Source organism: Centroberyx gerrardi, chromosome 3, assembly GCF_048128805.1.
Source record: "Centroberyx gerrardi isolate f3 chromosome 3, fCenGer3.hap1.cur.20231027, whole genome shotgun sequence".
Lineage (NCBI taxonomy): Eukaryota > Metazoa > Chordata > Actinopteri > Beryciformes > Berycidae > Centroberyx > Centroberyx gerrardi.
Window position 1 is genome coordinate 13,675,777 of NC_135999.1, and position 23,093 is coordinate 13,698,869.

Consider the following 23,093-nt stretch of genomic DNA (forward strand, 5'->3'; position numbering starts at 1 on the left):
TCGTGATTTTTCAGCAGTTAATCAGTTAATCTTGAATATAATTCAGTGAAGTAAAATTTAAGTACAGGCCACCTGTCATGTCCAACTTTCCCAGTCGTACTTACCACTTGTTCAGATCGTTTATGTACCCTGTATTCGTAACTACAATATTCCCGACAGTACATGAAGGTAGCATCGGAACCTACCTCCACTGAAGTCTCGCGACAGAGCGCACACACCGGGTAACGTTAGCGCCGTGTGAACGCGGGTCGCGGAGAAAGATCTTGCTAGCGCGAATGTGCTGCTTGTGACCATCCGGTGTCTTTCATTATAAACAAAAGGATAGTTCCCATTTGCCGTGTGGAAGTTCAGAAAATCTTCAACGGCTTTCATACGGAAATACTCAATCATCAAATAACGGACTATATATTTGAATCGAAGAGGAAATTCGGTAACAATGTCCGAAAGTGCAAACGGCGTGGAACAGCGGGAAGAACAGGCTGAACTTGAAGAAACCGGAGGAGTGGAGGTGAGACGATTTAAAACGGGTATTACCTCTTATACAACCTCGCACATCTCTTAGAGACCTATGAGAGAAGTCGATGTGTGGTTGAAAATCTTGTCCCGCACCTACACGGTTCTCTAATTCATTGTATGTAAAACTTTCCCTTCGCTAGTGCGAGCTGTTTGAGCTAGCTAGCCACGGAGCTAGCATTAGCTGACGACAACAGCTCCGTCCAGTCTACCCGGGACTGTAGCTATCACGCAAACACAGCACAACGAGGCCAGCCCGTTTCATAAGCGCTCTTGCTAGCTTTGTTAGCCCCGCTAGCTCTCAATTGATCATAACACAGAAGTCTCAGTGTGCTTTTGTTTACTCCCAAATCAAACTCGCTGGGTGAATAGCCGGTTACTGTGATCCAACACTTTTTTGGGAGCCCCATGAAAGTAAATCCGCTACAGCTCGCTCAGCTGTCCCATCCATGTCTTTGTTTTCACGGCACAGTGCGGCAATGGCTGTTAACTGAGGGATCCTTCAGCACTGCCACTTGTCTTGCGCTGCACTTTGTGTTCAGTTTCAGTTAAAATCGGAGAATGGGAGGATTTTGCCGGTTCACCATTCAAAGCTGTCGAAATTTCACAAGCTGGTTAATAAACAAGATTGCTTTCTGTACGCTTATTTCTGCTCAGGAGAAATCTGACTCTTCAGATGCTGGAAAAGAGTCATCTTCAGAAGCTGGGCAGGATGGACAAGATGCATCCTCATCCCAGACCAAGGATTCTACACCAGGTTATGAAGAGAAAGTGGTAAGGAAACTCTATTTCCACTATTTAGCCTACTTTCTTTAGTTGCCATAGTTTTTTGTGGTACATGGTACATCAATCTGTTCTTAGAAAAATGAGTAAACTGTTTTTTTGTTCATGTGTGTAGCAAACGGACCGGACCAACAGATTTGAGTACCTGTTGAAGCAAACAGAGGTGTTTGCTCATTTCATCCAACCAGCAGCACAGAAGACACCCACCTCTCCGCTGAAGATGAAGCCAGGACGTCCCCGCATCAAGAAGGATGAGAAGCAGAACCTGCTCTCTGCTGGAGAGTGAGTCCATAACCAATAAACAACATAAAAATTGTTCAGCTTTACAGATGAGTAGTTATGTAACAGAATGTGTCTTGTTGGAATTGTTTTCTAGCAATGTTTTGACTTTTTTTTTTATGACTTGAATAGACGTAGCCTAATTGAAGGTGATTTTGAAATTTGACTGGGAATTCAGTTTGTCCTCATCCTGATGAGGATAAACTCCGTGTCAACATTGAAGCATCATATCTGTTTCTGTGTCCGACAGCAACCGGCATCGCCGCACAGAGCAAGAGGAGGATGAAGAGCTTCTGAGCGAGAGCAACAGGACTACTAATGTCTGCACTCGCTTTGATGACTCCCCCTCCTGTAAGCAGTTATACACTTTTATTTAGGCTTGAGAGGAAGGCACAGTGAGCACAGTTACATGGCAAGAGTAGCAAACTGAAGTTTTGATTATGTTCTTCTGCATCTCCCAACTAGATGTCAAATCGGGTAAAATGAGGGATTATCAGGTCCGTGGTCTGAACTGGCTCATCTCTCTGTATGAGAACGGAATCAACGGCATCCTGGCTGATGAAATGGTTTGTGCTTTCTCATACTGAGAAATATTTTTTTGTATTATATCGTTGTGTTTTCCACCTACCACTCTCCCTCTCATACACCCTGTGTATATTCTTTGTTTCTCCTCAGGGTTTGGGGAAGACCCTGCAGACCATCTCCCTGCTGGGCTACATGAAGCACTACAGAAACATCCCCGGTCCCCACATGGTGCTGGTGCCAAAGTCCACCCTCTACAACTGGATGAACGAGTTCAAGCGCTGGGTGCCTTCGCTGCGCGCTGTCTGCCTTATTGGAGACAGAGATGAGAGGGTAGGCGGTGTCAGAATTTCATAATTCTCAGCAAAGATTAATCTAATTGGAACTTTTCACCATGCTATAATGCTATGCCATTCTGCAAGGCCTCCTATTGCTGTTCCTAATGTGAAAATATGCAACAATTCTGTCCACGTTTCTTCTGAGTAAACTGTAGCACTATAGTTGCAAAGCCTCTTTTCCATAATGCAAGGCAATGAAGTTATTAGTGCAGTATCAGCATTTTCAATTACAGCAGTGCAGTTTGTAGGCCATTAATCCTGCTGATGATTGCAGTAGTACACTGTGGACCTGGGCCCATAGTGATAGTGATGCAACTGGCCTTTGGTTTTGGCTCAATAATAACAAATGATTCGAGTAAGTGTTAAGAGTTTTGGGTTGAATGGATTACGTTTATTTAAACTATACCAACTTAATTGCCAGCAATATTAACATGGACTTAAAGTCTGGTAAAATGTACATTTTTGGTCCCTTTTGTAGGTTACATTAACTTCTGGAGGTGAGTAACCACACGTTCTGAGCTAAGCTAGGCTATGGATTACAAATGTTTATCGGCAGGGGAGAGAAATGGGAGAGTGGGTTACCTACTGAGGGTTACAGCTGATTTTCTAATGGAAAATAAACCCATGCTTATGACAAGTGGCTATCCAAACTACACCTTATACTTGGTGAGACTAAGCAAAATTGCTCTGTGTTCCTCTTAAACCCGAAATCTTGCTATGTAATGCAGGCCAAGAAAAAAAATGTTTTTGTTTTTTCTGCTTCAATTTTCAGACTGCCTTGATCAGAGATGTGCTGCTGCCAGGAGAGTGGGATGTGTGTGTCACGTCCTATGAGATGCTCATCATTGAAAAGGCAGTGTTCAAGAAGTTCAACTGGAGGTACCTGGTCATTGACGAGGCCCACAGGATCAAGAATGAGAAGTCAAAGGTTAGGCGGCTACCCAAATATGATCGCTTAAAGTGATGTGTCACAGAATATTTTCCAGTTTCCATCTGAAGCATAAATGTCTTTGATTTTCCATAGTTATCAGAAATTGTGCGAGAGTTTAAGACCACCAATCGTCTGCTGCTGACCGGAACTCCCCTACAAAACAATCTCCATGAGCTGTGGGCTCTGCTCAACTTCCTGCTGCCCGACGTCTTCAACTCATCAGAGGTGAGAAACGCATAATTGCACATACTTAACAGGGCATTTCAATATAGGGTGTATCCACTCTTGGGTGTGAAAGGAAAAATCATATCTTTAGCTAATATGGTTTTAGTCTTATTTAGACAGAGTGTTTTGTATTCTGGTACTAATTTGATGTTTTGTTTTCAAAGGACTTTGATTCCTGGTTTGACACAAACAACTGCTTGGGTGATCAGAAGTTGGTCGAACGTCTTCACACTGTATGTATTAAATGTTCCTAATGACATTACTCATACATCCCTGTTCATTTGAAGGTGTTATTACTCTTATTTGGGTTTAAGCACTTGTTTGACCTGCCATGTTTTGCATGTTGTGTAGGTGCTGCGTCCTTTCTTGCTACGTCGCATAAAAGCAGATGTAGAGAAATCTCTGCTCCCAAAGAAAGAGATCAAGATGTACGTGGGACTGAGCAAGATGCAGCGAGAGTGGTAAGCATCCCCAGCTAAGGCTTTGCTAGCTTAGCGTTAGTACCGAGCTTATTTGCTATACACAGTTTAGAACGCACATCTTTACACGGCAACACCAAACATGGCCATTAGATTGCTGTGCAGTAGTGTGTAATATAAGGAACTGGTGTCACAACCCGTCAGGTACACAAAGATTCTGATGAAGGACATCGACATCCTGAACTCGGCAGGCAAGATGGACAAGATGCGTCTGTTGAACGTGCTGATGCAGCTGCGGAAGTGCTGCAACCACCCGTACCTGTTTGACGGAGCCGAGCCCGGCCCCCCGTACACCACTGACCTCCACCTGGCGGTTAACAGTGGCAAGATGATGGTGCTGGACAAGCTGCTACCCAAGATGAAGGACCAAGGTGTGTTGATGGTCTCATAGAATGTTTACAATACAGAATATTAAAAGATACTGTGTAACAATATCCAACCCCCTTCCCCACCTATCATTCCCCCAAACACTATCCCTTACTACCACCCAATATAACCAAGCATAAGTGACTGCCCAACCCCTTACCCAGTTTAGAGCTTCAAAACACAAAATAGAGGGAAAACATACCCATGTGGATACATGTAATAGATCACATCACGCAGAAATAATGAAGAAAGTATTGTATGAAGGATTAAGATAGAATACATTGTCAGATGAAGAGGTTTTACAACCTGGTATCTTCTTGGCATCCGATTGAAACTTAAGGATTCAGTATACAGGGAATACATGTAGGTTTTCTGTATTTTTTTTTGACAGCCGCTAACTTCTTCCCTCCTGTCCAGGTTCTCGTGTGCTCATCTTCAGTCAGATGACCAGGATGCTGGACATCTTGGAGGACTACTGCATGTGGAGGAACTATGGTTATTGTCGCCTGGACGGTCAGACGCCACACGAGGAGAGACAGGTGTGATGTTTACATCTCTGCTCTTATAAGCAGTTATGATTTACGAGAGAATAGTCTGAATTTAAGCAATCAACACATTTCCTCAAGAAACCATGGAGCGAATATAGTAAAAGAAGCTTAATTTTTGTGTCATGTTTGTGTGTTTCAGATCTCTATCAATGCATACAATGAGCCCAACAGCAGCAAGTTCATCTTCATGCTGAGCACCAGAGCCGGAGGGCTGGGTATCAACCTCGCCACGGCCGATGTAGTCATCCTCTACGACTCGGACTGGAACCCTCAAGTTGACCTTCAGGCCATGGTCAGTACTCTGAACTGGTGAACTCCCCACTCCTTATTCAGCAGTAAGGGCTTAGAAAAGGGTTTTTGTGATTTGGTAGCCATAGTTTGTTTTTGTTTTCCCCCCAAAAAAGGAGAGTGGGTGGTCCACTCACCGTTTTCGTAGATGTATTCCTTATTTAGACGGTGGGAAACTAGTGAGGGAGATGAATAAGGCGAGATACTTGAGGGAAAGCTAGGCCCCTGGGGCGCTCTGCGGTGGGGGACTTAACCATTCAATTTGGGAGAATCTAACGTCTTCTCACCTGTTCATTTCAGGACCGAGCTCACAGGATTGGTCAGCAGAAGCAGGTACGCGTGTTTCGTTTCATCACTGAAAACACAGTGGAGGAGAGGATTGTGGAGAGGGCTGAGATGAAACTGCGCCTGGACTCCATTGTCATCCAGCAAGGTATTTCTTCTTGTCTACTTAGTCTATTTTTTTAAATCAGCTTTGCTGGGCTTGCATTTGTTTTTCATCAGTGGCCTTCTACACTTTCATAGTTAGACACATCCACACCCACCACACAGTTACCTAGTACAGCCACTGTCTTCTTCAGCTACAATTAACTTGTTGGGGGTGGTTTGTACCTACCGTAAAAAAAAGTTAATGAAAATTCCATATGATAATCACATTAGCAACCGTAATTCAGACAGTTGTTCAGATTGGATCTCAGTGAAGTTTTAAATTTGTATGTTTCAGAAAGGGAAATGGGATGGTTGGAGTTTTGAGCGAGTCACTAAGTAGTCTGCTTTTTTTTCTCAATTTTAGGGAGACTAGTGGACCCGAGTGCAAACAAGCTGGGCAAGGATGAGATGCTGTCCATCATCCGCCACGGCGCCACTCATGTGTTTGCCTCCAAAGAGAGCGAGATTACAGATGACGACATCGATGTAATCCTGGAGAAGGGAGAGAGGAAGGTGAGAGTCTAGACACAGATAAACTCTATTCCCAATTAACAAATTTCTGTATATGTTAACATTTTAAGTTAGGGATGCACTGAAAGGAATTTTTGAGGCTGATACCGATATCCGATTTTCCCTACTTATATCATCCGTATCGGCAATTGTTGTAAGAATTTAATACAAATACATGTACAAAACCGGTTAAGCTGTTCATGAGTGTTGGGGGTAAAAGTTTCTGTAACAAGTAAGGACTTAAACATGTAAATTAAAGGAGAAGTTAAATGAAATAAAATTTTGTTGTCTTTCACAGACAGTTTGTAGAAATCACACACCACATTTTCTCGGCTTTTGCACAAATTCAACACACTCTCCACTGGGCTAGATGAAAGACTGCCCCGTCTTGGAAGTAATTGGCTCAGTGAAACAAGCACAACAAGCTTTCCAAAGCCCAAATTGACCGGTTTCGATTGTCCACCGATGTACAGGTGCGTCAATATTTAAAAAATTTGCCGTAAGAGATGGTAATATTGTGATCATGTCATCTACTAGACTATGGAGATGAAGGAGAAGATGTCCAACCTGGGTGAGAGCTCTCTGAGAAACTTCACCATGGACACAGAGAACAGCAGCGTGTACACATTTGAAGGAGAGGACTACAGAGAGAAGAAAAAGGTAAAGACAACAGCCAACATCAGTGTGCAGTCTTTAGTTTTCCACATCCCAGAACATGAACTTTTGAGCCTTTACTTTGTTCTCTGTTCATTCAGGTCATCACTAACTGGATCGAGCCACCCAAGAGAGAGAGGAAGGCCAATTACGCTGTGGATGCCTACTTCAGAGAAGCGCTGCGAGTCAGTGAGCCCAAAGCACCCAAGGTAGGGCCAGATCGCTCTAGAGCCAGCCTCAGGATCTGAGGCGTTAATGCAAAAGGATCTGTACCTGTGGTGTTCTTACGATGGATGGTATATTATCATGTCTAGGGTCTAACATCTGTCCTTTTGTCGCTTTCACAGGCTCCTCGTCCTCCCAAGCAGCCCAATGTCCAGGACTTCCAGTTCTTCCCTCCTCGTCTGTTTGAGCTTCTGGAGAAGGAAATTCTGTTCTACAGGAAGACCATTGGCTATAAGGTACAGACAAGTGCTCTTTTCAGTTGAGAGTGACTTTGCTAAATGTACAAATTAATTTGGTTGGAGGTGGGATGTATTTGCGATACGTTTCTAAGTGAATCTGTGCCTTGTCTCTTTAGGTTCCTCGTAATCCAGACATGCCCAACTCGGCCCAGCACCAGAAAGAGGAGCAGGCTAAGATTGATGAAGCTGAGGCTCTAACAGAGGAGGAGCTGGAGGAGAAGGAGAACCTCCTGTCACAGGTACTGATTCAGCTTCCTCATTAAAATTGATTTTCTTTTTTCATATGCTACAACAAAATACAGTCTTTTGTGTCTGGTTCTTGATTGTACATATTTTCATCAACTGTACCTTCTTTGCAGGGCTTCACTATTTGGAACAAACGTGACTTCAACCAGTTCATCAAAGCCAACGAGAAGTGGGGAAGAGATGATATTGAGAACATTGCCAGAGAGGTTGAGGGCAAAACTCCTGAAGAAGTCATGGAATATTCTGGTAATGACTCAGTTTGTCCTCTATTCGCAAAGTAAAGCCCAACTTTATACTACTACAACTTTATACTTTTTGGCATATTTTGTGACGTTGTGTTTGCGTACGTTTGTGTGTGTCCCTACAGCTGTATTCTGGGAGCGCTGCAATGAGCTGCAGGACATTGAGAAGATCATGGCCCAGATAGAGAGAGGAGAGGCTAGGATCCAGAGAAGGATTAGCATTAAGAAAGCACTGGACTCTAAGGTTAGCTGACTGCCAGCCATTTGGAGATTATTTTCTGATTTAAATGATTAATTAACTTTATCTGATATATGCGTTGTACTTAGCGCTTAAACTCTTAATCTTGTACTCATCCCTTAATTGCCTCTTCACCACATTCTTTCCTCTTCTTGATTAATTAATGATCCCTCAATATGTTTGCCTTCTCCTTGCCCAGATTGGTCGCTACAAGGCTCCGTTCCACCAGCTACGTATCTCCTATGGCACCAACAAAGGCAAGAACTACACGGAGGAGGAGGACCGCTTCCTTATCTGTATGCTTCACAAGCTGGGCTTTGACAAGGAGAGTGTGTACGACGAGCTGCGTCAGTGCATCCGGAACTCCCCCCAGTTCCGCTTTGACTGGTTTCTCAAATCCAGGACTGCTATGGTGAGTAGCCCAAGATGCTCAGAGTGTAAAACTCTCTTTCCAGAGGCCAAATCTTTATTTATTTATTTTTTTAATGTGTAGATTTTAAAATGTTGTGCTTGTTGATTTGTGTGTAGGAGCTCCAGAGGCGATGTAACACCCTGATCACGCTGATAGAGAGAGAGAACATGGAGCTGGAGGAGAGAGAGAAGGCTGAGAAAAAGAAAAGAGGCCCAAAGACTGGATCGGTAAGTTAAAAATCCATCTCAGCTTGCAGGAATCAAGCCACTTATTCATGCTAACAGAATTGTCCAAACTCCAAACAGAGGGGTCTGGTGAGTAGTGACTTTGATTTCACCGCTTGTTTTCCTCCCATCCCTAATTATTTTCTCCTGTTCTCCAGGCCCAGAAACGTAAGTCTGAGGGGACCCCAGATGGACGCGGACGCAGGAAAAAGCTCAAGTTGTAAAGTTGTCCCATGTACAGCATACAGTATATTGGCTGAAGAGGAGAGCGGCAGCCAGCTCCAGTATAGTTAGTCCTAGTGTCTGTGTTTGTTTTGCGGGTTGTGATGATGTACTGTGTAAAACCTCCCAGTGGACTGAACTTCACTTCGCTACCTTAATTAGCGTCCGGTTGTAGAAGGTTTTAGGAAGTGCTCATTTTTGCAGGCCTGCCTCGTAGTGACTTACCCAAATACTGCAGCTGTGCTGGTTTAGCTTTTTGTTTGCTAGCCCTTTTTTTTTTTTTTACTAGTACTTGAGTTGATTAAGATAAATGTATTTATGCCTGTTGGTTGTACCACATTCCATTGCTTGTAACAATATGTACCCTTTTTTTATTTTTAAGAAACCTGTTGTTCTCTTACCTTCCTATGTGAAGTAGAAAATGTCTTTTTTGAACGTCACAAATAAACTTCCCCTTTTTTAATAAAAAAAAAAAGGACTAATTTTTAAATGTGTGCATTCCGTTAAATAAGACACTGATTCAAAAAAGGACATTTGTATTTGGCAGTTGTAGTTTGTATACATCCAAACAGTGTTTAAATCATCACAAAATTAATAAGGCACCAATTTGAACTGAATTGGTCAGATAAATGTCTACTACTAATTGGCACTTTAATGTATACTGTCACCTGTATAAGAATAATTATAATTTTCATATTTAAATTGTTTTGTTAGGACTTGATAGACAAAACACAAAGATGTATAGTTAATAATTTTTCAAGTTTCACCAGGGTGTATTAATACCTTTTCTGTTTTCATAGTCCTGTATTGATATGTACACAGACTGTTTTGCACGTCATTTCAGCCACATTGTTAATGACCTGAAAAAATGTATAAAAACAAATTCTGAATGATAGTTCTGCATTCGCAAAAGACTAAAATGACAATAATTACAATCCCTTTGAATAGCACCATATTGGTATTCAGCAGTGGGCAAGTGTACTGCAGGCCTTTTAAAGCACAACAGTCAGTAGTCAATACTAAAAAGAAAAAATCATGAATTTATCACATTATCATTCATTAAGGTCAGCTTCAACTAACATTCAATCCATTTTGCTCTACTCCACAAAACAACAAAATAATGAACACAATGAATTGCAATAATAAAAAAACACCTTGGTAAACTAGTTATCTTTAAAGGAGGAACATAGAAAATTCAAATTTTTTCATAAAATTGAAATAAGGTTGCCTTTTACTAGTGTGAATAAATTGCATTTCTTAAATTGGGATTTTCGTGCATTTGCAAGCCTTGGATAAAGAGGGAGATTTTACAACTTGGCAACCAATCAAGCAGGTAAATACCATTTTAGGGGGCTCCTACTTTCAGCCATGATTCAGAATAGACAGCAAAAAAGGGGCAGAAACCTACAGTACATGGTACATTACAGCAAGCACTAACCATGACGAAGACGCTTCATTGGACATCAGTAAGCCTCAAAATACTCTGGTGCATAATCTGCCTAAAGGCCTGAAGCACTGACATACTGTGCCGTCCACAGGTCTTACTGGGCTTATTCAGTGCTAGAAGAGTTGGGCTTGGAAGGCACTGTGGTGGAGGAGACTGTCATAGTCTTTTCAGGGAGGGCACAGGGTTTGGGGTGGGGGGCAGTCATATCTTTAGACCTCAGAGCTGTCCGAGCTGCTCCACATGCTCATTGGCCCTTGGCTGTAGCCATTGTAGGCGGAAGAAGTAGAGGTGGCGTAAGGGGGGAACTGGGTCTCCTTTTCCCTCTTCTTGCGCCGCAGCAGCAGTATGACGATGGTGGCGATGAGGCAGACGAGGAGGATCAGACCCGCCAGGCCCACTAACATGGGCAGGGTGGAGGTGTCGGCCGGCTCTCTGCCAGAGCTTTCCAACAGGGGGCGCTCCAGGAAGGGCTCGCGGTCACGGCCGGGAGCCCAGGGCTGGCGCTGGCTGACCACCATGCGGTCCGCCCGGTCCAGAGCGATGTGCTGGATGTTGGTGCCACGGTTGTTATCGACACCGATGTCCTGGGCCAGCTCCGGTCCTGAGAAAGCAGGGGCGGCACGGCGGCGGCGGGGGGCCATGATGGAAGTGTCGGGCTGCTCAACAGAGGACAGGCTGTGATGCAGGTACTCCACGCTGCGCTTGCCAATATTGCGGTTGGCGTTTTCTCTGGAGCGGACAGTGTAGATGGTGTGGATGAACCATTCTCGACCAGCAGCCACCTGGAGCAGAAACAAAGGATGTTTGAGCCTATTCCCCCTCTGTGTGTGTGTGTGTGTGTGTGTGTGTGTGTATGTTGTATAGGCATGCATGTGTTTGTGAGCATTTGTCAAGACCTGGAAGAGTGGCGATGAGGAAAGTGAGAAGCCATCTGATCCTGGCTGTTTGACCAAAGGCAGAGCTCCAGCTGTGTCCTGGGCCAGAGTGGCCTCAAAGGCAACATCCCCAAATGCTGTGGCCTGGGTCTCTGGCTGGGCCTTGTCCTGCAAAACACACACACAATTCTATAACATTATCTGCTATAACTCCTTAATTTTGTTTCCAATAAAACCTTTTTGTATCTTACCAGGATCTTGAATCTGTAGAGCAGAGAGGGAGCATCAGCCAGGCAGCCATACTCTTTGTTAGTGGGGTTATACTTCGGGACGTAGCCGTCTGCTCCGGTGCAGAGGAAGACTTTCTCAATGCTGCAAGAGAAGGAGTCACCCAGGTTCTGGACTGGGTCCACCATCACACGACCATAGATGGAGGAGCCTGAATCGAAGGAGAGATGTATTATAGTGGAAGAAGTGCAAAGAGGGCTTCACTGAGGGTGATTGATTGAGGTTTTTAGCTGTAATGATTATTCAAATCCCCTGGGGGGCGCTGGTGTAGTACCTTCTGAAAAGGCAGCATCAGTCCCCTCGCCAAAGCCCATGGAGCCATCAGACAACCACAACTCCCTCTTGGACAGCAGGAACATCTGAGTGTTGAGGCTGAACTCAGCTGCCACCGGGTCGCTCACCTGGAACACAGAGCAAGAACAGATCATGATGTTGGCTGTTCATGAATTTGACAAAGTCTTAAGTCTTAAAGTCTTATTTTTCTTAAACAAGGAAAAACATCAGGTAGCATTATCTTGATACTAATAGTTGTCTGCCTTATTCTGCCTTGTTTCAAGATGTTTACATGTTCAAAAACAGGTGAAACTGCACTGGAAAAAAGTTAAACAATCCAATCTGATTAGTGGATTTTCTAAATCATGCCAGTAGATTTTTGTCAGGAGAGGCTAACCTGTTGGAAGCGTATGTCCATGTCAAAAGTGAGGGGCTCTCTTGGGTGGCAGACAGGAGGGATGCTGAACTCCCCGTTGGGAGAGGCACTGCAGGGGATGAGCTTCACTGTGTAGGTCCCAGAGTAGTCACGCACCTAGAGGTCACACCGACACACAGGTACAATTTCAGTAAGGGGGTTTGTGATCATCTTGCCACGACAGACAAGTCTTGACGGTACAGTAACTCACAGCAAAGTCTGAGACATAGCTCCACTGCTGCATGGGCTGGTTGTAGGTAGGCTCAGTCCTGACCAGGGAGAGAGTGAATGTCAGCCCAGGATGGTCCGCACACATCACCATAGATGCCAGGCTAGTCCCTGAAAACAAACACACACACACACACACACACACACACACAGTCATACATCTTTAAAGGTGCATTATGGCAAAACTAAAACTCCTGGCCCTGGTGACTGTGTTTGTATTTATAGAGTGTTGCTGCTATTTGTTTCCCAACTGTAAAAGCAGTGGGGTCATTTTGACATTTGCTGAAATGACCTCTGGTGCTTTCACACAGGAAAGACCCCCAGTGTGGAACTCCAGAAATAGATGGAGAGAGGATGTGGGCTACAGGGTAATCCAATAGGAGATGGTTATATAGAATGACCCCACTGGACGGGTTTAGGGTGTGTGTATGTGCGTGCATGTGTGTGCCACTCCCATACCTGGATGAGACATAACAAACTGTCCCCTGAAGCGAGCCTCTGTCTTGAAGTTGACCACCAGACGGCCCTCTTCATTGATCCGCATACTGGTGGGGTACATGGCTCCTACGAGAACAAAATCACACTTTCACAACATAGACTCACCGTTATCAGACAAATGAATATTATACACATGAATGTCATTTTGTTGCTCCGTAAGCCCCAGCAGGGAGCAGCATTGGTTTGAGACTGTACCTTGAAGCTCAGCCTCAGGTGGGCTGCCAATGCCGTCCTGCCACAGAATAGCTGTGTCATACACAAAGGTGAGTTTGAGCTCTGACTGCAGGTCAAAGTGCTGCCAGCCGCCCACGGCCACAGGGGAGTGGAAGACGTAGGACACAAACAGAGGCACGCGCAAGGTGACGTAGGACTGGACCAAGTTCAGCACCTAAATAGGCAGGAATACAGTCAGACAATGTCAAGGATGATGGAGAGAGTATCTCTGTATGTGTGTGTATATGCAAGTGTGTGTCTTCTATCTCCTACCTGTCCGTCGGTGCCTATGGAGCCTCCGCAGTCATTCAACAGCTCGGACATGTCGTAGTAGCTGGTGAACTCCCAGAGGCAGGCCTCCAGGTTGAGGTTCCTGTAGAAGCGCAGAGAGTTGGCAGAGCGCATGGCGACGCTGTATTGGTAGGGTGAAGTCTCGCCGATGATCTCTGGGTTCTTGGTGGCATCCGTGATGAAGCCGTGGCCAGTTTGGATCTCGTTGAAGTCCAGCAGGTTGGAGCAGCGGTGGTTGCCCACACGTGTGCCGTCAGGGCTCAGGGTGAGCTCAAAGTTGGACAGAGGTCTCGTGGAGATTACTGGTAACATGCCTGGTGAGAGAGAAGAGCTTCTACTTGTCAAAAAAGACAAGGATTTTTTTTCGCTGTCCCACTGTGAGACCACACAACCAATGACTCTTAGTCTAATGAGGAAAATATCCCAAAGGTTGCAACAATGTTTACTACTCACCATCCATGTGAGGCATGTTGATAGTCAGTTTGATGAGGTTGGGGAAGTCCGGGTCATCTGGGCCTGTGTAGCGGATCTTAGCAGAGAAAGGTTCAGCTCCCACAGTACCAGCAACACGAGGCTGACACATACCTGCAAAGGAAGAAACTCATGTAGTGTAAACAGTCTAAAGGAAAGACAGAAGATTTTAATCAGTCCCACAGTCGTCTCCTGAGTCCCATCCGCCCTCCACTCACCTTCCTCCTTGCTGATCGCAACAATGGGGCTGGACAGCTCCAGGCCAGCGTCTCCATTGGCATTGAAGGCCCTTGCTGCACACTGAATCCTGGAGCCGGCCTGGAAGTAGATGGAATCCAAGGTGATGGACTTGGTGTTGGTGAAGAAAGTGTTAGTGTCCACCTCCCTCATGGGGCTGGTCACTCCATCCGACCCGGTGGGGGCGCTGACCAGCCAGCGGTACTGGGTCAGAGTGTCGTTGATGTTCTCCGCAGAGCAGATCGAGCCCGTTTTGTCAAAGTCATGGTACTTAGGGTTGCAGGCCTGCATGACATGGAAAGGTAGGAGATGGAAGGAAAAAAACTGTTGTTATAACAGATTTGAATATATCCTTTTCTAATATTCACAGTAAGAGCTGATTGAGATTTGAAAATCCAATGATTGCTAAATAACATGCAGCAATGAAACAGAGAAATGATACTTTTGGTTGCAGACCTTCACTTTCTGAACAAAATGCTCACTATCTGTCATTACTGGTATAAGCAGAGTGTGGAGGAGTCTGTGTGCATCTCAAAAGCAGCAGTCCACTCACCGTCACACACACAACAGGATAGCCAGTGAGAGGTTGAGGCTTGTCTTTGGCCCGCACCGTGTCGTCGTACATGAACAGGGAAACCACCTGGGGCACGGCAGGGAAGGTGACGTCTGCCACGCTGTCCATCTCCTCAATGTACACAATGGCCTTGTTCATCTAGTGAGGAGAGGACAGGAGTAGAAGTTAGTTAGTAGTTCACTTCCAACACTGACTTTCAACATTTTAACTGGGTTTAACTCTTCATGTAAATCCATCCATTCATTCATTCAATCTATAGTTAAAATGCAAAACAATGACTTTGACTGAGAGAACGTGAGTGGTGCATGCCCAATGTAGGGTATATGGTTAGAATGCCACAGTTCTGTTTATAGGTCCGTCTACTGTTTGGCTCTGGTGGGACATTCCCCCCAGCATCCCATTCCAGAGGGAAAAGCTTTTTATAAGACACTGCGATTCGGGCGTGCTGACAGCCATGGCAGCTGCTGCCTGGCTATTTTAACACGGGCCGACATGACAGGGCGCATGCTCACGTGTGTAGGTATGCAGCACTGTATATGCATGTGCCCATAGCCCCGTTGAGAATATTTTGATGGTGTATATTTGTGTGTGTGTGTATGCCATGTGGCCTCCATCTCACCTGTATTTCAGCCACCATGTACTCGTCAGGCTTCATGTGTACAGTGAAGGCCTCTCTCATCTCTCTCTGCCCGTCATACAGGATCTCAATCTCCACAAAGTGTTCCTTCTCACCCTCCTTGAACTCCACATCTGAGAAACACACACAGTGAAGTGAGCTATGACCACAAGCATAAACATCTCCAACATAAACACATTATTCATATCAAGAAGCGCTGTGCAGGTTGCTGGGTGTATTTCTAAAAGGAATGGCTTTGTAATGTTGTTTGACTTGTTTGACTACAAGTCATTACACTTGTTTGTCATTGCACATTTCATATAGTTTTGGTGTACAGTCCTAATTGGCTCAGTCACGTTCAAAGCCATTGTAAAATACCTGATAAACTCACACCTCTGTTTAAATATTAATGCACCAGCATTGCAGAGATTACAATGTGTTGCTTAGCAACTACTTTGTTTAGCTACTGTTCAAGAACTATATTGCTTGGTGTTATTTTATTACTGTTTTATTGTTACTGATTATTACTGATTAGTTTATAAAGGGTGTTTTTTTTCTCACAATGGTGTGTTACCACCATTTTATAAAAGCAATAAGCCGCTCGAGGCTATTTCATGTTGTGCTTAGTAATCTTAGTAATCTAAAATCACTGTAAAGCACCTCCTCTTGTGGCTTATTGCTTAATTAGACACCCCATTAAGCCAGTCCCTCACCCTCTGACAGTGGGTTGTAGTCTTCTCCTGAGGTTGCGGAGCCGTCCTTGGTGTGCACTCTGACCACTGAGACCTTAGAGGTGTCTCCAACACGCAGGATAGGAATCTTCACAATCGCCAAGTCCCCTTTCACCTGGGGTTCCCGCACGCTGTACTTGATCTCAGAGAAACGGATGATGGACTCTAAGAAGAGGAAGCAAATTGGGCTTAGACATTAGGCCAAAATACCATCTCCATTATGTGAATCAGCATGTTTTTACTCATTTACTGTATTTGAACCTCAAACCTCCAAACAGAATGGTCTTTGGGTATAAATAAAAGAAAATATGGTGAAGTATAGGTGATATTTTACTAAAGGTGTTTGATTTAGCTTGTTACGAATACTTTGATGCCAGCAGAGCACGTACTGTCTTTCTCATCTGTGATTGTGACCAGCGCTTCCTTCTGCTCCCCAATGGAAGCTCCGAAGGACGACTTGCTCTTGGGACTTCCCAGGACCAGGCGCAACTCCTCGTCCTCCTCATAGACAGAGTCATCCACCAGGCTTACTGTACATGGCTTCTCACTCTCGCCTAGGGAAAAATGGTTAACATACACAGATAAGCTCCTGCAGGGTACTTTAGATGTAGCAAACAGGAATAGATATACAGTCGTATAACAAGAAAGAAAGAGAGAGCAAGAGAGAGAGGAGAGGAGGGGGAGGTGGGGGTCTCTCACCTGGTAGGAAAGTGATGATTGATGCATCAGTGTTGGGCCTCTCGTTGTAGTCCATCATAACCTGAGCAGAGCCCTGGCGAGTGTAACAGCGCACCGTGGACCTGAGGCTAATGTCTCCACTGCGGTACACGATGGCCTTTATCTCCCCATCAGCCTCATCCACCTTATAGCTGCCTTCCTTAAACTGCACCTTAGGCACTGCAAAGACAACAGTCAGGCTATGTTACAAGAGAAACTCGCTGCTTTTGTGTGAAGCTACTGACTACATTTTGCATTCATGCTGCATATTTTTCTTGAATTGTATGTAAAGAGCACATTATACAACTGAAAAGTCATATAGAACATTCTTATTATTTATATCTGTAAATTGACAGTATTTGGACATAAATGATTGTGTGTGTGTGTGTGTGTCTTTGAGACTCACAGTCGCTGACTGAATCATTGATGGTGATGATGGTCTTGCTGGGTTCTCCCAGCACAGCATTCATTGGCATCCGTAACACGAGGTCAAAGGTCTCAGGCCCCTCCAGCTCCGGCTGACCCAGGTCATCCAGGATGGTCACTCTGAATGTCTGCATGGTCACTCCAGGGGCAAAGTCCAGGTTACGACTAATGCCAACATAGTCCAGTCCAGCTGCCAGAGAGAGAGAGGTAGCCCAGTCAGCAAGTGACATTGTAATGCAATATCATGACTGAACATCATGGTGCTGTAGAAGTGCTGGTCTTACCTTCTGCAGAGACAGGATCACTTTTCCTGGAGCGGACGGTGACAGTAGCGGTCTTGGACAGGTCAGTGCCTGTCCTCCAGACTTTCACCTCAACATAGCCTGAACTCTCATCCACCAAGTACTCAGGCTCCCCAAAATACAGGGAGGGCTCTGTGGAGTTTGGGAAGAATAGATAAGTATAATGGATAAATGCTTCAGATGGGACAGTTTCAAACTACTCTTGGTGTACTTTTTTCATGGAAAAATCATCCTAAAAGAGTTACCAAAACAGCATAAACTGTGAAATGATATGAAATAACTATATCACCATGTCATTTTGAGATCATTTGAATTGCATTTTTTCTGTTCAGTTTTGTTGCTTGTCTGAACAACAGTCCTTTTTAGAAGGATAGAGCATTCAAGAGTCTGGGCATTCAAATGTTTGGCTAATTGCTGTATATTTAGACTACATATTTTGCAGCTTTGAACTCAAGGACAGACAGTGGCATGGATGGCTGAGTCAGCTCCCTCATTTTTGACTCTGCACAGGAAGAGAGCTGTCATCCCTCTTATCCTGTCCTCATTCACCCTTCCTCCCCCACTTATCTAAAGCCAGACAGCGCTGTCTGAACTCAGTGCCAAAGGGTCGAGGAGACACCTGAAGAATAAAGTGTGTGTGCATGTGTGTGTGTGTGCATGCACAGAACTTTGCGCACAGGGGAGGGATGTTCCCAGTGTCTGATGATAGAGCAGCTGATAAGCGCTATGGAGGGGGGGCGGCATAGACAGAGAGGCAACCTTCCACTCTGCAAAGGCAGAGGGCAAGAATTCAGTCCACTGGAACACATCGTCAATTCATCTCTCCTCACTCCCCTATAAAGCCTGTGTTCATCACTCTCTTACAGATCAACTGATAGAGCTGCAGATTTAGGTCTTTACCCTTTTTTTTTTTACGATAATCTCCTATATTCACTGTTGCACTGAGGGTGCACTGAGGGTAAAAAGCTGACAAATGGCAGAAAAGTAAGAGATAGAGAGTAATTTATAGTGTAACTTATTGATCCTTGAACAGAAATGTCAGATCTGGTCTAAGGGTGGTTTAGAAGTTGACTGATGCCACAATGGACAACCGCTGCCGAGGGAAGGATAGCTGGCACACTTTCAATGCCTCTCAGCCACCAAGCTAACTACTTAGTACCAAGGGGATGAGCGGGAAATGTATGGGGAAACGAGTGCCAACATGGCAACCTTAAAGATCAGTGGGAGGAAGAGCCAGACAAATAACAATAGAGGCTTGATGCTGGCCAGAGTCCAAACCACAGGTTTACTCAGCCAGGCAGATGGCTTTACACACACACACACAAACACACACACACACACACACACACACACACACACACACACACACACACACACACACACCTACACACACAAACACACACACAAACACATACACATTCATCCAGCTTTATGGAGGGGGTGTTACTTCAGGACCCACCAAGAAGTGGAGCCACAATGGAGGTTTACATTGAGGAGTCTCCTCTTGTCTCTTCACATGTCTGGGAATGTACACTGATTATTTATACATAAAGTTCAATTGTACTCCAGTTCCAAATTGCTCGGGAGGGAGGCTTGCTGTGTGAGTGTGTCTGTCACTACAACAAGCAAGTCCAGGAAATTAGCCTTGGTGAATGGTGGGAGAGATGGAGGAGAGGGACAGCAGGGTGAAATGAGTCAGGCAGACTGGCTGTAAAAGAAAAGCCCAGAAAGGCCTCAAGGAATTTACGAATTTTATGCTACCATTTGTCAAGTTTGTTGAGACATGTTATGTTCTTTGAGGGATTTCTATCTGAAAATGAAAACAGGCAGTGACCAATTTCCGATAACAAAGTTTGATTTATAGTTTAAAAAGAACACGTTCCTCCTCAAGTTGAAAATGGATCTTGAGTCTTAGATATCTGCAACACAAATAAGCTCAACACTGCACTGAATACCATCAAACGGAGGGACAGAGTGTAAACATGCCTGTCATGTGAAATCCCTGCACAATACTCCCTCTCTCTCCACCACCTGCCTTTTGGTCCCTGCAGACAAAAGGATGCCCTCTGTTTCCCCCTGTGCTCCACTGAATGCCAATGAGGAGGGGGCAACTCTGGAGCACAACATGTTTAAAGTCCTTTTATCTGTCAGACAGGGTATAGTGTAGCATAACATCGACTGAAGTTGCCATTCTCTCTCTCAACACCTGCCTATTGTTATCTTGTTTCCAGCGGTCAGTGGCTTTAACAGGCCGGCAGACAGACAGCCAAACAGACAAAACGACAGACAGACACACAGGCAGAAAGACAGAGTATATTGGATGATGAAGTGTGTAAACAGAAGTGCAGCAGTTGGACTCAAGGGAAAGGATATGGACATGGAAAACATTATAATGCAAATACAGCATACAGGGCTTTGGTCTTTGTCTTGAGGGCTTTGCTTATGGCACCATGAGTGCACTTTGGGCGGATTAATGATGTGCAGAGACCAAAGTGGCACAGTAGAGCAGGGTAGTGCATCAAAGGACAACAGGATCACCCACACCTGCCACCGCACAGTAAACGATGCCACCTTCCCTTGACTTTGTATTAAGTAACTCATGAGTCAAAATTAGACTTGCATGGCCACACTAACCTTTACAGCCACAGAAATCTTATAAAATCTTATAAAATCTTAATTTATCAAATGTTCAACCATTTGATCAAATATATTTATAATGTAATGCAAGTATAAACATCCCGTCATGTGTAAATAATTCCATTGTTTGGCCTTTGTCATGCACTGATGATGGTTGCCTAGACAGAAATGTTTACATTCTGGACTTATTTTGCACTGGATTAAATAATGAAACGATCGAACGAATGAAACAAAAAACTATTGTGCCTATTCATAGTATTCTCTTACATCATCACACGGCCATCTTGGTAGGAAAATAACAGGTGATTGTAATAAATTAACAGGCGATTATAATCAAACGACAGCCACAGCCAATGAACTGTTTATATTGTAAGGCACCATATTGGTAGGACATGCATGTGACATCATGGGAATACTATGAATACTATCTCTGTTTTTCCATTTGATGAAAAGGCATAACTCAAAGTCTGTTGGGGTGAGTATGTGTAAGTGTGTACAGCAGTCAGCATGGTCTTGACTGTTGCTATGATGTAACAGTCTCAATGACTGAGTTCAGTTAACAGTACTGATGATTTGTTGATGACTGGTGATTATTGAGCTTCAGTGGTCAGACTGTTAACTGTGAAGTGCCCGCTCTGCTTCAACACTGCCATAACCAGCCACCCCACTCACCGTCATCGCTGTCTGCCAAGATGGTGACCTTGGCGCTGGGGAAGCTGGCGCCCACCTGGCCCCCCATGGGCATGCTGAGGGTGACATTGAAGCTCTCCTCCTCCTCGTACAGCGAGTCGTCGATGATGATGATGCGGCAGAGTTTCTCGCGCTCGTCCTTGTCAAAGCGCAGCACGCTGGTGTGGTCCTCAGGTCGTGTGATGTAATCGGAGTAGGACAGCACAGTGCTGGGTATGGTGCCGGTGGCCGTGGCTGAGGATAAAGATCAGATAAGATGAAACTTTATTGATCTCTGTGGGAAAATTAGGTCATTGCAGCAGCACTGACCTAATTGACTCAGATGAGAGTTGTCGTTTCAAGAAACATTATCTTGTCAGTATCATTCTAATATCAAATGAGAGCTTCATATTTAACTATTTGAAGTTTTTGATGTGTGGTCTCTGTATGTGCCATTTGAATGTGTTTTTGTGTAAATGGCTACCCAAGGTGCTATCCATTCTTTTAGAGAGAATGGTGACTAAAGACAGATTTGCCTTACCTTGCTGAGTGTAGCAGACAACCATGAGCTCCTGGCTGGCATCTCCCGAGCGGCGGACTGGCACCAGCAGCTCTCCAACATCCTCCTCGATCTTGTACTCTGCCTGGGGGATGAACACAGTCGACTCTGGAAGAAACCAAGAAGATGAGTTATTTTGTATAAGAAACGCATTTATCAATAATACATTCATTTAACTCTATGAGGTCTACAAGAGGTCAGGGTTTATATGTTCAAATAACTCAAACATCAGATTCCTACCATCTCCAGGGTCCACGATCTCCACTGTTGCGGTGTCGGGAAACTCCAGCACAGCCATGACTGGGTCTGACAGCTGTATCTCAAAGGTCTCAGAGGTCTCAAACTCCTGGTCTGTGAAGATCTTCACCTTCCAGGTGGCCGTGGTCTGGCCAGGGTTGAACTGGACCTGCTTCTGGGCCTTTCCACGGAAGTCTTTGTCTTTCTCGGCTGTGCCATCCTTGGTGGCGATACCTGAGGCGAAGGGAGGGCAAGACACACAAGTTTTGAGATAATTGAAATGAGAGATAATTGTTTAATTTAGTGGGAATGAGAGTTCTGAAAACACTGTAGCTTAGCACATTGCACACATTGTGTTGTACTTCAATGTTAATGTTGCAAAGCATGGAGTAATTATCCCAGTATTTAGACAATGCATATCATATAGAGACTTACATAAAGCTGAAGTGAGCTGATACTATAGTAGTAGCATGCTTCTGCATGCTCCGAACCCATAGAATAACACAACAGATTTTGTGAGATTCCTGTGCTTTATACTAATTTAAAATCTGTATCAATGCCATTGTTAATTCACTGATATGGCCTTCTTTGTTACTTTTTGTCCCCACTATCCTCTAAGACAGTAATAAACACAGGGGCATTAGATTATTATTGCCTCATTGTATGCCAGTGTTGGACGTAGCCAAACAGACCGACATGTTGACATTACCTCGTGACCTTTACCAGGAAAGGTCATATGTGCTCTCAATCAAACCACCCTTTTCACAGACAGGACAGGAAATGGAGCCCCAGTCAAACAAGACAACAGAGTATAGGCGCCGTTCAGGACATGACTATTTGGCTGTGAGTGCGGTGTTAAGTTTTAAGTTCAACCATGGGGGTAAACTGAGGACAATGCTGCAGCCCTAGCAGGAATCAGCATAGATTTTCAGTGAGAAGGTTAGCTGATGTTTTATAGTGACACTGCCCTTTGAAATGGCAAGGTAATAACAGATAAATACAGTCTAAGGGAACTGTTAAAGGGGTAATAATTCTTTGACAAAATGACAGTTTAATAAGGGCATGTTGTCTAGTCTTGTCATCCTTCATATAACTGCCATCACAGCTATTAGTGATAGGTAGTGAAAGTGCTATTAGAGGAATCCAGATCCTTGCTCTAATGGGCAACAAAAACTCTTCCATTTGTCCAAAAAACTAAGAGAGTTGAGAAACAAAAATAACAAGCTAAAGTCAATACAGTTCATGCATAATTAAGGTTAGTAGTTATACAGTTATGAAATAAAATCAAGTTATGGTAACACTTTACAATGGTCTTATTCCAGTGTGTTAACCTATGGAAAAGTATTGTAAGTACACAGTATTACTGTATAGGTACTTGATGAAAATCTCCCTGATACATAATGTACTTACAACAGTATAACAAACCATTATCTTCATTAAAATGGTGTTGTTACACTGTTGTAAATACATTATGTA

The 23,093-nt window shown here is 44.3% G+C and overlaps 2 protein-coding genes across 3 annotated transcripts in view; one reads left to right on the top strand and one right to left on the bottom strand.

Moving 5' to 3' along the window:
- Positions 1-237: 237 nt before the first annotated feature.
- smarca5 (SNF2 related chromatin remodeling ATPase 5) lies at positions 238-9,379 on the top strand. Its single transcript, XM_071911728.2, has 24 exons — positions 238-508; positions 1,171-1,287; positions 1,412-1,578; positions 1,826-1,926; positions 2,041-2,141; positions 2,251-2,430; positions 3,208-3,363; positions 3,460-3,591; positions 3,756-3,824; positions 3,943-4,052; positions 4,215-4,441; positions 4,854-4,975; positions 5,124-5,276; positions 5,573-5,705; positions 6,066-6,214; positions 6,749-6,871; positions 6,967-7,074; positions 7,213-7,326; positions 7,446-7,568; positions 7,689-7,821; positions 7,943-8,061; positions 8,255-8,467; positions 8,584-8,694; positions 8,850-9,379. The coding sequence occupies exons 1-24, from the start codon at positions 437-439 to the stop codon at positions 8,913-8,915; spliced, it is 3,099 nt and encodes a 1,032-aa protein (XP_071767829.1). The 5' UTR covers positions 238-436; the 3' UTR covers positions 8,916-9,379.
- Positions 9,380-9,718: 339 nt separating this feature from the next.
- frem3 (Fras1 related extracellular matrix 3) overlaps positions 9,719-23,093 on the bottom strand; it is a 31,220-nt gene continuing 17,845 nt past the window's right edge. The window contains exons 4-24 of one of the 2 annotated variants that reach the window (XM_071911715.2): positions 21,621-21,851; positions 21,363-21,488; positions 20,825-21,076; positions 17,498-17,647; positions 17,194-17,403; positions 16,770-16,967; positions 16,460-16,624; positions 16,053-16,235; positions 15,343-15,473; positions 14,703-14,861; positions 14,131-14,434; positions 13,895-14,026; positions 13,424-13,755; positions 13,133-13,325; positions 12,899-13,003; positions 12,423-12,550; positions 12,194-12,328; positions 11,798-11,924; positions 11,487-11,674; positions 11,257-11,403; positions 9,719-11,142 (exon numbers count right to left, since the gene is read on the bottom strand). In XM_071911715.2, the coding sequence (XP_071767816.2) occupies positions 10,570-11,142; positions 11,257-11,403; positions 11,487-11,674; positions 11,798-11,924; positions 12,194-12,328; positions 12,423-12,550; positions 12,899-13,003; positions 13,133-13,325; positions 13,424-13,755; positions 13,895-14,026; positions 14,131-14,434; positions 14,703-14,861; positions 15,343-15,473; positions 16,053-16,235; positions 16,460-16,624; positions 16,770-16,967; positions 17,194-17,403; positions 17,498-17,647; positions 20,825-21,076; positions 21,363-21,488; positions 21,621-21,851 (4,169 nt within the window). In that variant the 3' untranslated portion in view covers positions 9,719-10,569. Of the gene's footprint in view, positions 11,143-11,256; positions 11,404-11,486; positions 11,675-11,797; positions 11,925-12,193; positions 12,329-12,422; positions 12,551-12,877; positions 13,004-13,132; positions 13,326-13,423; positions 13,756-13,894; positions 14,027-14,130; positions 14,435-14,702; positions 14,862-15,342; positions 15,474-16,052; positions 16,236-16,459; positions 16,625-16,769; positions 16,968-17,193; positions 17,404-17,497; positions 17,648-20,824; positions 21,077-21,362; positions 21,489-21,620; positions 21,852-23,093 lie in introns of both variants that reach the window. The other variant, XM_078291051.1, reaches the window with a different exon arrangement.

Excerpts from the sequence above, each read along its gene's own strand:
- smarca5 (XM_071911728.2), top strand. The coding sequence starts at position 437 with ATGTCCGAAAGTGCAAACGGCGTGGAACAGCGGGAAGAACAGGCTGAA. Across the intron at positions 6,215-6,748 it reads TGGAGAAGGGAGAGAGGAAG|ACTATGGAGATGAAGGAGAA; the intron begins GTGAGAGTCTAG and ends GTCATCTACTAG. Across the intron at positions 8,468-8,583 it reads TCAAATCCAGGACTGCTATG|GAGCTCCAGAGGCGATGTAA; the intron begins GTGAGTAGCCCA and ends ATTTGTGTGTAG.